At 36.5% G+C, this 14612-nt stretch overlaps 1 protein-coding gene across 2 annotated transcripts in view; it reads left to right on the top strand.

The window, feature by feature from the left end:
- The window catches only part of LOC111731827 (sperm flagellar protein 2-like), a 41362-nt gene that overhangs the window by 7295 nt on the left and 19455 nt on the right, over positions 1 to 14612 (top strand). Inside the window, exons 2-6 of one of the 2 annotated variants that reach the window (XM_023523678.1) lie at positions 1612 to 1714; positions 5171 to 5423; positions 8477 to 8647; positions 10647 to 10787; positions 12343 to 12407. In XM_023523678.1, coding sequence (XP_023379446.1) covers positions 1612 to 1714; positions 5171 to 5423; positions 8477 to 8647; positions 10647 to 10787; positions 12343 to 12407 — 733 coding nt within the window. The remainder of the gene's footprint in view (positions 1 to 1611; positions 1715 to 5170; positions 5424 to 8476; positions 8648 to 10646; positions 10788 to 12342; positions 12408 to 14612) is intronic. The other variant, XM_023523677.1, reaches the window with a different exon arrangement.

Below are 14612 nucleotides of genomic sequence, written 5' to 3'. Positions count from 1 at the left end.
CAAGGCATATCCAGAGCAGCCAAAATGACAGTGAGGATAGCGGTGGAAGCTGAGACCAGGGAACAGCGTTGGTAGCCAGCAGTGGCAAGTCTCTGAGGAAAGAAGAAAGCAGCAGTGACAATTACAGTATGATGCCAAAAGACAGACAGTAGATTGTAATGCGAGACAGTTCAGGAGCTTACCTTGAGTAAATGAAATCAGTGGGAATAGTTGACATTTTTTAACTGCTGTCTTATTATATTGATTCAACCTAAGAAATGGGGGTATTATTAAGAGTATAAAATATTTTGGGAACAAATATTAGGAAAGCTTTGGGCAAAATTGTGGGCTGATGCATGATATGCAACAGTCTTATTTCTATAATAATGATGTATAGTCTTCAGAGTAAGGTCTCCGTGCCGTGGTCCAACATTTCTTCATATTCAGTTAGCTACCTTATTATTAGTTAAATAAGTAAAAGAAGACCGTCTGGTATGAGTAAGTTTGCGATACTGCAATGATGTATGTAGTATTTTGACTGCCGTTATCTAAAGGACTCTGAGAGAAACACGCAGAGGATTTGGGGAGGAGTTTGAAATCATTTGAAAAGATGATGGCTTTATCCTATTATAGTATAATATATTATTTTATGTATCCATTTTGTATATCATCCTTGAATACCAGGCAACCCTGTATTCTTCACTTTATAAGAAAAATACAAGTGACTCCAAACTAAGGCCATTTTTTTAAGTAAGCAAATTGTATTTAACACTTTTAAGTTTTTTAATTTTATTATTATTTTTTAATGCAATTATCATTAGGTGCCTCCTATGTGGCAGGCATGGTATCAAGTGATTCTCATAAACTACCTCTAATCTCTAAAATAGCTCTCCAAGATAGATATACATATGTTTTTTAGGTTCTAGAGAAAAGAAATTCAGGAATTACACAGCTCGAAAGGGGCAGAGCCGCGATGTCAGCGTATGTGGTAGATGTCTCTGGCTCCAAAGCCTGTTTTCCTCTAGGCTGTTTGCATTGTTGCGCCAAACAACCACAGGACCAGAGTAACGGCCCCGCCCCCCTGCTCCCCCGCCCCGCCCCCACCCCGAACCAGCGAGGAAAATCTTGACTGTTCAGTCGGCTTTATTTAGGGAGGTTCAGATGGGCTTTGTGAAATTTCCATTGTAAAAAAGATTAAAATGAAGTCTTCATTAATGTTTAAATAAGTTAGCTTGCACCTCACTTGGCCAGAATACCATCACCCATGGGTTGTACTGCTAACTAAGTTATTAGAGTATAATTTTATAAAATGTATTGAAGATTTGTTTTTACATCTAAGGTTATAGATTTTATTGATTGTGTTTTAATTTGATCAGAAGTTGTCTTTTCTTTCAAAATTTCAGGTCATCAAGTATGGATATGTATTTATTCAAGAATCTCTATAAGACATCAACTGTTAAACGTTAATCTTTTCATTTGGTTATAAAAAGATACTTCTAGAAGTATTTTCATGGCATTTTGAGTTCGGGTTAAATTATGGAGTTTTACTCTATGAGTACATAATGAAAATACAGAAGCTCTAGGTGCAGCGTGATTTTTACTTTTTAATCTCTCTGTTTTAAAACAATTCAGGTCCCAAGTCATTTGCGAAGGCATTTGCCAATGGCTATCTAATTGGAGAAATTCTACACAAGTTTGAACTTCAGGATGATTTTTCAGAATTTTCAGAAAGCAGGTTAGTGAGATTAATCCTTACTTTAAAAAAAGGTCAATTCCGTTGGCATTTGGATGGTTTTAGCCTCCAAAATTAACGTTTAAGAATCATCAATCTCAAGATCCCCTTTAAACCTAAACCAGCCAGGAATACCTTTGGTATAGAAATTGTTGCTTCCCCATGTATACATGCTTCATTGTCTCAGGAGTACAAAGGAGAGAAAGTTCCATGCTTGCAGCAAGACCTCATCTACAGAAGGGACCTACTTTAATATCTTCTGTGTTTCTTTAATCTTAGGCCACATTACTTCTTATTACGTTAATTGGTTCTGCTTTCTTTTAAGAGAAGAAATGAAACAGCATACAGTGTCCCAGCCAATTAGGATTTTTGTCTGTGTTTTAAAAGTATAAAATAGAACTTAACTAATAGTAAAAAAGTTCATAATTTTTTTTTTGTTTTTAGCAGCTATATTGAGATAAAATTCACATACCTTAATCTGCCATTTTAAAGCATGTGATTCAGTATACTCTTCTTTGATTCCCCTAGCAGATTTAGTTCTCTTTTCTGTTTGTTCCAATAATACTTTAGACAACATTTTTCTTATCACATTAAGTTATAATTATTTATTTATATGTCAGTTCTTTTCAGAGTGCCTGACACGCAAAGGTGCCCCAACAATGGTTCGTGAATGAATCGATTGCAGAGTCGCTGAAAGTTACAGAGTGTGTTAATTCTTTGTGCTCCTAGCTTTGTCCCTGGCCCACAGCAGACACACAATGATATTTCTCTATTGAATAAATGAATGATGTTAAAAAGTATACCTGTTTAGCCATAGAAAACTTAAAGGACCATACTGACCATATTATAGACATGCAGTATTTCAAATGTACTAAATTGGCTCTTATTAGGAGGGCCATAGAGGGCCTTTATGTGAAATAGAAAAAGGGACTCTATCTGAATGGATACAACTGTGAAAACACAGGTTTTAGTGAAATGAGAGGCCTTTGTGCAAAGACCAAGGATGGAGGAAGCAGCGTCATGTTACCTTTGGACAGGTGTGTCCCTGTTTATCGTAATGTGTAACAGTCTTGCTTTTCACCCACTGCAAAGGACTAACTTCCTATCCCAGTGAGAGTCATCACAATCCTTAATATGGGGAGAGGGACCTAATGTCCTGACAACCAAATTCTATCTTTAGTCCTTGGAACAGCCCCCTTTTTCCCCAGGGCACACAGTCTTTTAAAGAAAGCAAAGATCAGTAAATCCATGGATATGACCTTTGTAATAGTGTATTTGGTGGGAAAAAGGATTGTTCTTTGTTAAAGCCTATCTTTTTAGGCAGCTGTCTAGGCCAGAGCTCATGATTTGGGGATTTCATCAATATTTTTAGTTTCTTTAGTCTACAATGTAAACAGCAAACTAAGTATATGTTGCTAATAACTTGAAGTTATTTGCTTTGGAAATTACTTAATCCCATCTAACTCTGAAAGTTCTCTGTTCTTTAGTCCATCTCAATGGGTGAAAAATGAGCAGAGTAGTTAAAAGACTGAAAAGTAAAGAAACTTGGATATCCCTGAGAGAGCAGCTTCTACTTACCTTGTCAGATGTGTTCCCTCACCAGGTGACAAGAGGGAGAAGAGACAGGTAATCCCTTGGCAGATTAGAACTGCAAGCAGAGAGGGAGAAGACTTCTCAGAATACATTCTTTATTCCTTAGAGTCATCATTTACATCATATGCTTTGTCTCCAGAGCAAAGATGTCCCAGCGGTTTCTCTGTGTTCAAAAACAACTGTCGATTATCATGTTATACTGATCGAGCATGTGCTATAAAAAGAGCGGACTTGCATTCATTTACATAGCCGTTATACTCCTGAAATTTTGATTGATTGGAAATTTGGAATACATATTAAAAACTTCCAGAGAGAAGTACTGTTATATACTGGGTACTTCCGCCTGTCCGTAAAAGCCATTTTAAAGCCAATGTGTAACTGAATCATAATATTAGTGAGCTTATTCTGCATAATGGGGGCCATGTAATCTCCCTCCTGATTTCTGCTATTCCTAACCTCTGCAACCCAAGGTAATGACTCAGGCCAAAGCTCTGACAAGTGGGTCTCAGGCCATATCTTTCTAAATATGTATAGTAGACTAGCCACTCAGGACTCCTAAGATAGGAAAATCAAAAGGGGGTTATGGTGCTGTCCAAGGAGTGTAACCACAAGGCATCGATCTGACGATCCTCTTTCACAGTCATATTCTTTAAAACATGATCTGCTTTGTTCTAATCATTTTAGGCAAATTGTTGTTATCTCAAACTGTAAAGGCATTTGTGGGTGAACAAATTGCAAAACCGGACATGGCAAGACCTAAACAAATATTTACTCTTATTGTCGATTATTCCCTTGTAGCATTCATTCTGTCGCATAGGCTCATTAAGCCCTAGATCACTTGAGGCCTCTATTACAACATTTCTCTCAGTTTATCACTATTTGTTTACTCATCTGTTTTTCCTACTATGAACTCCTCAAGGGCAAGGACTAACCCCTTATATGTTACTTGCCCTAGATCACTTGAGGCCTCTATTACAACACTTCTCTCAGTTTATCACTATTTGTTTACTCATCTGTTTTTCCTACTATGAACTCCTCAAGGGCAGGGACTAACCCCTTATATGTTATTTGCATAATAAATTTAATAAATAAATCCTTCATCTTATCTTAGCCAAGAGGCTGAGAAGCGATTAATAAATAAATCCTTGCTATAATGGATATTCAATAAATGTTTGTTGTTGAGAAAGTAAATTAATAAATGAATTAAATAATGAATTTCTTCTAAAATATGAGACTAATTTGAAAATAGGTGATTAAAAAATAAATATAGCATGATTAGAAAGTTTTTACTGATTCTTAAGGTAGTAATATAAACTGTAAAGTGAAGATCACAAAATTAATTTGATTGACTAGCAGATATTATTTAATTAAATATTTTCAACAGTGCCCGAGGACATTGTTTAGGGTTGTCAGTGCAGTGTTTCAGGCTATTTTCACATTAAGTTATTTATTTATGTCTCATAATAATATCTAGTAATAATATTTAAAGAAATGAATATTTAAATTGTAGTTTTGCCTTCTGAATAAAATATTATCCAAAACCATAGTTAAGTTCTTCCATTTAGAAGGCGAAATCTAGTTACCTGGTTTTATACTGACTTCTTGTAGAAATTCTAGCATCTATTTTAGCAGAAAAGTGTTTAAAATTGATGTTTTAGTTTAGCCATTCAAGAGAAATAACTGCATGGAGTTCAGGACAATAGAAAAGATCAATGCATTTACAAGATTGAGTGGTTTTAGAGAGGAATGATATATTTAAAAGAACGTGGGAAAATTCAGAATATTGGATTATTATAACACCTCTGGTGCTTGTTTGTTTTTAATTCAATGCCAGTGTCTAAATATGTAAAATACTTTAATGCCTAGGGTTTCAGGTGCCAAACTCAATAATTTTTCTCGCTTGGAGCCAACACTTCACCTTCTGGGTGTGCAGTTTGATCAGAACGTGGCCAAAAACATTATCATGGAAAAGCCTGGAGCAGCAACAAAACTTTTATATCAATTGTATACTGCTCTTCAGAAAAAGAAGAAAAGTGGACTGACTGGAGTGGAAATGCAAACCATGCAGCCCATGGCTAATGTGAGACTTCAAAACATGAAGAGTGAAGCTTTTCGAGATGTAAGTACATAGAGAAACATAAGTGTATCAATGCAAAACTTGGTAAAGAGAAATGACGGAGATGTTGTGTTCTCAAAGAAGCCCCATTGAGTATAGGTATCCATTATGTTGTTATTGGCCATACTTGGGTTTTATTTTATATTAATATTTTCAACATGTTTATCCATGTTTGATGTCTCCCTCCAGTCCTATCCACATTTACAATAGCTTATCAAATTCTGTTTCTCACTAATTCCCAGTGCTTTTATGTCTGTTCCTCTCTCACTGTCGCTACCCCGATCACGTCTGCTCAGATCTCCTAAAGAACTGTTGCAGCAACCTGCTAACGCGTCTCCCGATCTGTAGGCTTTCTGCTAGAAGTTAATCAACTGCTAGCTGAATCCTTCCTAAATTCTGCTTTCAAGACCTTTCATTAAATGATCTCAAACTCTCTTGCTCACTTTATTCCTCATAGTTCTCAGCATAAAGTTTTTCTTTCTTCTACATTGGTTGGCAGCCTGTCCCTGAACAGGACTTGGGCATTCCTGCTCTTCCCTCTCTCTAACCCAAGCTCACCTTTCTCATCTCTCCTCTTCTCCCAAACTTTTCTCCATTTACTTCTGTGCAACCTTCCCAACACACACGGACTCCTCACATGGACCTCCTAGGGCACAAGTAACTCTCACTCTCTGGTGGTAATAACCTCCTGCTGCTAATATTGTTGCTAACTTTCATTATTTATTTGTCTTATGGCCTCACAAAATTTTTAGTTTCTCAGATTCAAGGGATATATGCCTAGTACAATGCTTTGAACATTGCAAGTACTCATTAAATGTGTTTTAACTGATACCACTTTTTAGTTAATAATTCCCTCCAGTTCCTGTGCTATTTCATTGTGGTGAGGGAAATGCATTCACTTTTCCAGATCTCTAGGATAATGGGGAGTGCTGTGCTGGTGCAATGTATTAAATAGAAATGTACTTGATTAAATTTTAAAATTTAATTTATGAAGCAACAATAACACAATAGATGCGAGGGCCATCTCTACATTTAGATTTATCTATTCTTAATGGACATCCTTATGAGCTTGGAAGCAGAATGAACTCAGGACTCATGGAGAGCTAGAAATTAGATTAGGTTTAAAGCTGAATAACTTAGTATTGCATCCTGCCTCCCTCACTTGCAAGCTGATTAACTTTGGGCCAGTCCCTGGCACAATCTCGATCTCAGTTACTCCAAATGAAAAACAATGATGATTATCTCTATCTGCCTCAGAGTTAGGCTTTTTTTGTAGCTTCAAGAAGACAATGTGTAAGACAATTCTTTATAAAGTATAAAATAATCAACAGTAACAGGTACTACAAGAGCTGTGTAGATGAGACCAAACAAGAGACCATTGGGTTTAATGCTGGGCATGGATGACCTACCAGAATCAATCATTCATTCATTGAACAAATATTTGTTTGGCTCTTATTTTATGTCAGGCTCTTACTTTGAACCTAAACCTCTGAGGGAGGGAAATGTTTCAGTAGAGTAGTGTGGATTGCAGTGAGTTGAGAAGTAAATTGGACATGAGGAAGAGAGGGGAGCACGGAATATTCTTTCAAGAAATTTGGAAGTAAAGGAGAAGAGAAAATAAGAACAGTAGCTGTGAGAGAGGAGCTCAAGGGAAGCGTGAGATTGTTTGGTTTCTAGATATAGATATTGGGACAACTTGCTGTTTGAGGGAAAAAAATCAATGCCGGGAGGTGACTGGTGTGAGGACGAAGTGGAAGGAGATCCTCTGGGGAAGAAAAGAGGAGGAATGAGTCAACAGTTCCAGTGAAGGAGGAGATATCTTAAAGAAAGTAGAGCTGACTTTTTCTTTGATACCGATGGAAGAAGAGACAGGTGTTTGTCACACAGTGATATTAATAATAACTAAAATTCAGTGAACATACACAGTGAGGTGCCAAGCCCTGTTCCAGGTGCTTTGTGTGTATTACTTCACTTGATCTTTAAAACAGTCCTACAAGATAGATATTTTTCTATTCCCATTTTGCCAGTGATGAAACTGAGGTCCAGAGAAGTTAGGTAACTAACATTGCCCAACTTCACGAAGCTAGTAGCTAAAACTCTAACCCAGGCAGCATGACTCTAGAAACTGCACACTTAACAGTGCATATGATATCTCAATGGGTATTTCCTGGGTTGAGGGAAAAGTAAGAATTAAGTTAAAGATATATGTGTACACTACACACACACACACACACACACACACACACAAGATATATGTGTACACACACACACACACACACACACACGATGTTCAAGGACCTTACATTTTCGCTGCCTCTATGAAGTTGGAGGCCAGGCCATTTTTAAGAGAAAAGAGCAGGAAGGTGTGTCAAAGTCAGGTCAAAGTTCTTTAAATGTTATTCTGAGTAAGTGCCAGTATCTTACTGAGTATCTACAGAGTCAGCATTAGAAGAGAAGGACCAAAAATGGTTTGAACAATACCGTTTCTTTTTGTTTTTAGTAAGTCTTCAGCTCCTAAGGCAATTACTGTTGGGTACAAAAGTTTTAGTTAAGTACTTTAGTCACGTTGCTGTGCCCCACTTCACAATCTCCTTTGAAGTTTCGCTTGCTTGTTCACTCTCGTTTCCAGTAGCCTGGAAGTTTTAAGGTTTCCTCACTTGTTACTGGGAATTGGCTCAAGTAATGGAAAGAATCTGGCTTCTTATATTATCTCTTATGTGTTGAAATTAGTTTTACAAACTTATTTTTATGAAAATGTATTTCCAAGAACTCAAATACCATTCATTGAAAATTAAACTCAGGGCAAAAAAAAAAAATTTACTATAAAAGTATATATGAGACTATTTTGCTAGAAGGAATTCAGATCATGTGTGTTTTTATTCTCCTGATATCACTTAAAGATATGAGTGCCTAGTACAGAGCCTGAAATTATTTTAACCATCAACAATAGTAATTCATAGAAATTTTATTTTGAAGACAAATTATGTGTGTTTATAATGACAATATGCTCTTTATTCTCTAGTAACAAAATCTTTTGAAATGCTTTCTTCATTTAGAGACTTAGAAACCTGATACCACGTCAAACTGATTTCAATCTGATGCGGGTTACACACAGGTTTCAAGAAAAATATAAACACATGAAAGAAGATCTTGTCCGCATGCATTTTGAGAAACTTGAAAATATTCAAAAACTCAAGGAAGAACAAAGATGTTTTAATATCGAAAAGGTTTTATAGAACAATTTTAACAGAAACTCATTAGTGCATAGTATACTGTTTGCGATTGATGCCTATAGTTCACATTGCATAAGCATTAATGTAGCACAAGTTGCATGTGCCTGATGCATGACCGATGCTTTGCTCTGATCTCACCTCTCTCTCCCTTACTTTTTCCTCTCTCCATCACCACTCTTGCTGACTGTCACCTCCACCTGTGGCTGAGAACAAGAACTGCCATTCTCTGGAATGGCAGGACAACTTGATCTCTTTCTAAGTTGTCTGGTAGAAATTAATGCTTCAGATGTTTTAGGGATGGGGGTTGCTGCTGGCTACTCCAGAGAAGGCTATGACCTTTGTCCCCATGAGGGACACAGAGTGGACATTATCCCCTCTCTTCTCCCTCTTTTGCAACCCCTTCCTCTTCCAGCCATTTCTGTCTTCCTGGCAATGTGGGGTTGGGTGGGGAGAGATGCTCTGCTTGCTTCCCTTTCCGACACCCTTAAATGTCTCTTAACATCTTCCCGGCCCTTCTTGCTTTGACTAACTCCCTGCTGCTCTCACATTTCTCTGAAAGTCTTTAATGATCTCTTGTGCCCTTAAGGACATCAGACGACAGTGGTGTGTGTGGAATCAGTAAAGACTTTTAAGAGAATTTCAGGTAGCTGTCTGTATGGAATATGTAAACTACAGGCAAAAGAATTATAGTTCTACTCAGGATGTACTGTACATCACTTTTATAGTTCTACTTAGTGATGTACTGTACATCACTTTTTAAATTCATGTATTTAGGATGATAAGAAAGTAACATATCCTGAATATAGTCAGCTCCTTGTAAGGAGTGGGGGATAAAGATGAGAGACCAACTCTGGAAGATCTTAGGGTCCCGTTACTTGCCAGAGAGTGGCTAAAGGATGGGGCTTCCCCGGGCAGTGCGTGGTAAGGAGACGAGGCACTCTGACAGTAGTGTTTACGTTAAGACGGAGTGCCAGCACTCCATATGCAGCCAGCCAGCCTGGCTTCGATGGGCCAAGTCTAAAGCAGAAAGTCTCCAAAGAAAGTTGGGAAAAACAAAATATGACATCAGTAAATATTCTGGAATAAATTATTTTGTTAAAATGATAAGAAGCAAATAGGACAAAAAGAGTGCCTATGTTTTCTTGGTTTTCTTAAGAAAAAAAAAGATAAACATATTGCAGTTAAAGAAAAATTTACATTTTAGAAAATGAACTGAAGAAAAATTTTAAATTATACTTTCTGACTTTTTAATGGTGAATCGAAATTTCTTATCTTTGGATATAGGAATTAATGATCTTGTTAGTTCTAATATAATGTTTTAGTAGTAAAATCATAATTAATTTAAAATGTTACCTCTTAAATAATTTTTAAAAATGTTTTATCTGATTTTCACTGTATTTTTCAATTGTGCCCTTCTGCTTATATTCTTCTTAAAATAATTACTGTCTAGATAGAGAAGAGATGATTGAATAATGATGTCACATAATTTAGTGTTAGTTCAATATTTTATATAGCCTCTGAACTCATTGTTTAAGTGTGGCCAAGCTTTGCGGAAGCTTGTTATTTCTGTGAGCTTCCCAGGAGTCCTCCCAGAGACTACCTCCTAGATGCAACTTGCCCTTCAGACCATCTTCAGAGGCAGATTTTTCCCTTTCCATAATCGGGCAGGTCAGGGAGGTGGGACCGGGAAAGAATTAGTCTTCTTTGTATTTGGGACACGTTCCTTATCACCACCTGGAATGAAAATGCACACATTTGACTGGCATAATTTGAGGACTCCTAATTTGTGTTTTAATATCATACTTTTTCAAAATAAGTCACATTGACACCTGCTTCATAACATTAATCGGTTGTGACGCCTAGGCCATTGGTTAATTGCCGAGTTCTGAAAATTTCAATGGAAAAATTGTATATATATGTACTTGTGCGTGTGTACCGTGTCTTGTTATTCTGACAAACTGAATTACTAAACTAATGTATGTGGGATATTCAGCAACGCTTGAGCAGAAGACGGCAAAATGAAATAATGGCCAAAATCCAAGCAGCTATCATACAGATTCCTAAACCTACATCAAATCGTACTCTGAAAGCACTTGAGGCCCAAAAAATGATGAAAAAGAAAAAAGAGGCGGAGGTAAGTGACAATACTTTAATATTTTGTTGTATTTATCTTAATAAAAGAATGATCTTTTCATTCTTTTATTAAGAGAGACTTCCTAAAAATTCTTACTTTATTTTCAAATTATGTCTGGCATTGCCCCTTCTCGTTCATAACTTCTCCACTGTATGCATAATCAGTCCATATTATACCGTTATTTGTTCAGAAACAGAATGTAGCTTTAGGCCAGGGATAACAAACTCCTATTAAATGACAGTACCTGTCTGGACTCCTGTGTTGAGGATTCTATGGTCACTAATCTAGGCCAGAAAGGGGACTGTCATAATGGGTCATGACTCCTATGGGTACAACAGGGACCAGCTGAAGTACACATACCATACATGTGCCATTCCTATGATGTGTTTTCACTCAATTTCTCCCCACCGTGCTCTTTTTGCATGTCCCACCGTTTTTTATAAATCCTAGAAATGTTAAGTGATTTGCTTGCTATCAGTATATTTAAATTTAAGATACCTACACAGGCGATATTTTACTTGACCATAGTAACTGTCAATCATTCTAAAGGATACAATCTGATTCTATTTCACAGGGGAGCAATACTGCATTTTGATACTAATTCCTTCAGTCTGCACTACATACTGCTACAATGGTGTTAATGATATTTTCACTCATGACCTTAAGAAAAAGATTATTAGCTACCACTTATTGAGCATCTACTATATGTCAGGCTGTGGAGTGGGCACTTCACATTACCTTTAATTTGTAAATAACTCTCTAGGTAGGGTATTATTTTGCCCATTTTGTGGATAAGAAAACAGACTCAGAAAGCTGATGTTTTACTCAAGTTCACAATGCTGGTAAAGTAGAGATTGATAGGTTTCTCTGAAGTCCAAATCCATTTCATTTTATATGAATCCATATTTCCTTTTTTTAATATAAAGAAAATCCTGTACTTGTATTATAAAAAATACTAACCATAAAGGCTTTTCTTCTGACCTCATTTTAGTAAAGTATATAATTCTTATATTTCCCAGGGTTGATTAAATTTGATTAATAAAAATTTGCAGTGGATAGAAGATGAGCTAAAATTAATTTTCAGAGAGCAAATTCATAGTGTAAATAAAATTGTATGAGAAATGTTTAAAACACCTGAGACAATGATTTTTAAATATTTACATCCAAAAAATACTTTCTCTCATTTAAAGGAATCACAATTAAAAATGCCAACTATACTCCAATAAAAGAATTTTTAATGGAAAAAAAATCATGTCCTGACTTTTGCTAATCTTCATTCTTATTAAATGTCCTTTGATATACTTTCAGAACTAAAATTATGAACTGAATGATTCAGATTAAGCAATTTTCACGTTCTTCCAGGTATATTTGGCCTAGAGCAGAAGTAACAAATAAGAATTTTAAAAATATTTTAGAATACAGCTTTTTATATCTCACTTCCTAATTAGCTTTAATTAGTAGTACATGTCACCGTAGAAATGTGAAAGAACATGGTAAATGAAGATCTTTCAATAGTTTTTAGAGGCAGAAAACTGATAATGAATTTTCTTTAAAGGATGTGGCCAATGAGATTAAGAAGTTTGAAGCATTAATAAAAAAGGATCTCCAGGCAAAAGAAAGGTGGGATGTTAACCATTTTAATAACCACAAAACTGTATTCTTTTCTACCTGTAACTTTTGAATATTTAGAAATAGTTTACCTGAAATAACTGTCCAAAGATCTTTTTTCTTTGTAGTCTTCATATAAAAAGGAAGATTAATGGCCTAAAATTCAGATTAATTGTTCATTAGCAACTTTTGTAAAGATGAAGAAGAAAAGTGTCTTCACGAAAAGTGTCTTCATTAACTTCATGAAATATGAAGTTAAAATTATTTTCTATGCTGTGCTTACTCTTCTAAGTTCACATGCATTTTTTAAACCTTCTCTAAAATTTTCAAGTTTACATTTGTCACAGTAAAGCCTTTATTAGATTCTAGTTGGTTTCTCTTGTGTTGCATCTGTTGCATCATCAGAATTTCAATGAAGAGTTGTTGAGTGAATTTGTTGACCAGATGTCACTAAATATGTCAGTTCAGTGAGTTCATTGTAAAAAGATAAAGATGTCTCCCCTTTTTGTTTCCTATTAGGAGGCATCGACTCACAGGAAATAGTTGATCAGGGGATATATATGTAGGAGCAACTTGTGTTTTGTTGTTTTGCATTTTTACATGGAAACTACCAACCTCTACTCATTTATGATTCATAGAATATGAAATAAATCTTTGTCAAAAAATAAAAACACACAAATTATATACTCCAGTTCCATATTAACATTTCTAAGAGAAGGGAATAGAGCCAAACGAGGAAGAATAAAGAAAAAGCTAGAAAAAGAAATGATGAGGAAGTCAGATGAGGAGGAAAATGAAGACTACACACAGTACTTTTCCTCCCACCCTCAGCAGAAACTCCTGATGCCCTATTCGGATTCTCACTCCCATTTGTCAGTGCTCCCCAGACTCCTAAAGAAAACATAATCCAAGTCTACTCACCCCGTTAGTCACTACCCGAACCTTACCACATCCATCCTGACCTTGACCTATGAAACCACTGGATTTCTTCCGACTCTTTCACTCATTTCACCAGCCACATGCTCTGAAGTGGTAAACAGATGACATCCACCAAAATGACCGTCTTAAAATATTGAATATGTTGTTACTTGTTAATGAACGGTGTTCTCTGTAGTTCCATGGCCCCTTTCTTGGGTCTCCACACAATTTAGCAACAAGAAGTAACACCAAGCACAGCAACATCTTCCAATCCCTCAACCAGCATCCATTTTGATTGATTAGTGTTTTAAAGATCATCCCTGTGCAATACAGATGCACACATTCACCCTGCTCCCTATTGCCTTTGTTAACTCAACCTGAACCTGGGTCTTTCTATAAGTTAGCTTTAGAAACCACAAGAGTGGGTGAGATTAGATGGATGTTTACTTCTTTCCCATGTAATAGAAATCAGAATGTGATTAGTCCAAGGTGTGCGTTGCAGTACCAAGGTCATCAAGGACTGAGGCTCCTCCTTTCCTTTTTCTTCACTGCCCCATTGTGTGGTTTTCATCCTCAATGTCACCTTCACAATACAGCATGGCTGCTGGAGCTCTGGCCATCAGGAAGGAGGATAGGCAAAAATCATTATCTTCAATCTAAAATAGTTCCTTTCAAGAGCCTTCTCACAAGTCCCATATAACATTATAACATTTCTGCTTACATCTTATTGGCCAGAATTCAGTCACATGGCCATGCAGAACAGAATGGAAGTCTGGGAAATGTAGTTTTTAGCAAGGTGCAGTGTTTTTTCTGAATAAAATTTGGGCTCTGTTTGAAGGAAAAAGGGAAAGAAATAGCATTGCCTATCACAAGTCCTTTCTCTTTAGAGGCTTCTTCTTGATTCTGTGAGAGAATTCCCATTGTGGGACCATGTAGTATTGACCCCCTCACTTCTCAGAGCAGCAGATTAGAGCCTGGGGTGGCAAGAGTCCCTGGACCCGTCACCTATGGCTGTGATCAGCTTCATCGAAGACTGCAAATCCCTTTCAGTGTGCTGTACAAAAAGCATTTTCTCTGATGGCCCTAAGATGAAAAATGATGGGAAGCACTCGTCTAGAGCAAACTTTCAAAGAAAACAAAGCCGTGGCACAATACGGCCCTTCTTAAGCCTTTTAGTAATCACTACTTTTTTGGTTCATTCTGAATTCTTAGAATCAAGCATGTTTTGGGCTCGTAGAGAAACTTCATACTATTTCATGCCAAAAAGCATTAAAATCCTCTTACAGGTGTCTCTAAGGA

This window comes from Pteropus vampyrus, unplaced genomic scaffold (assembly GCF_000151845.1).
Source record: "Pteropus vampyrus isolate Shadow unplaced genomic scaffold, Pvam_2.0 Scaffold400, whole genome shotgun sequence".
Taxonomy (NCBI): Eukaryota; Metazoa; Chordata; class Mammalia; order Chiroptera; family Pteropodidae; genus Pteropus; species Pteropus vampyrus.
This window is presented reverse-complemented; position numbering and strand designations above follow the sequence as displayed.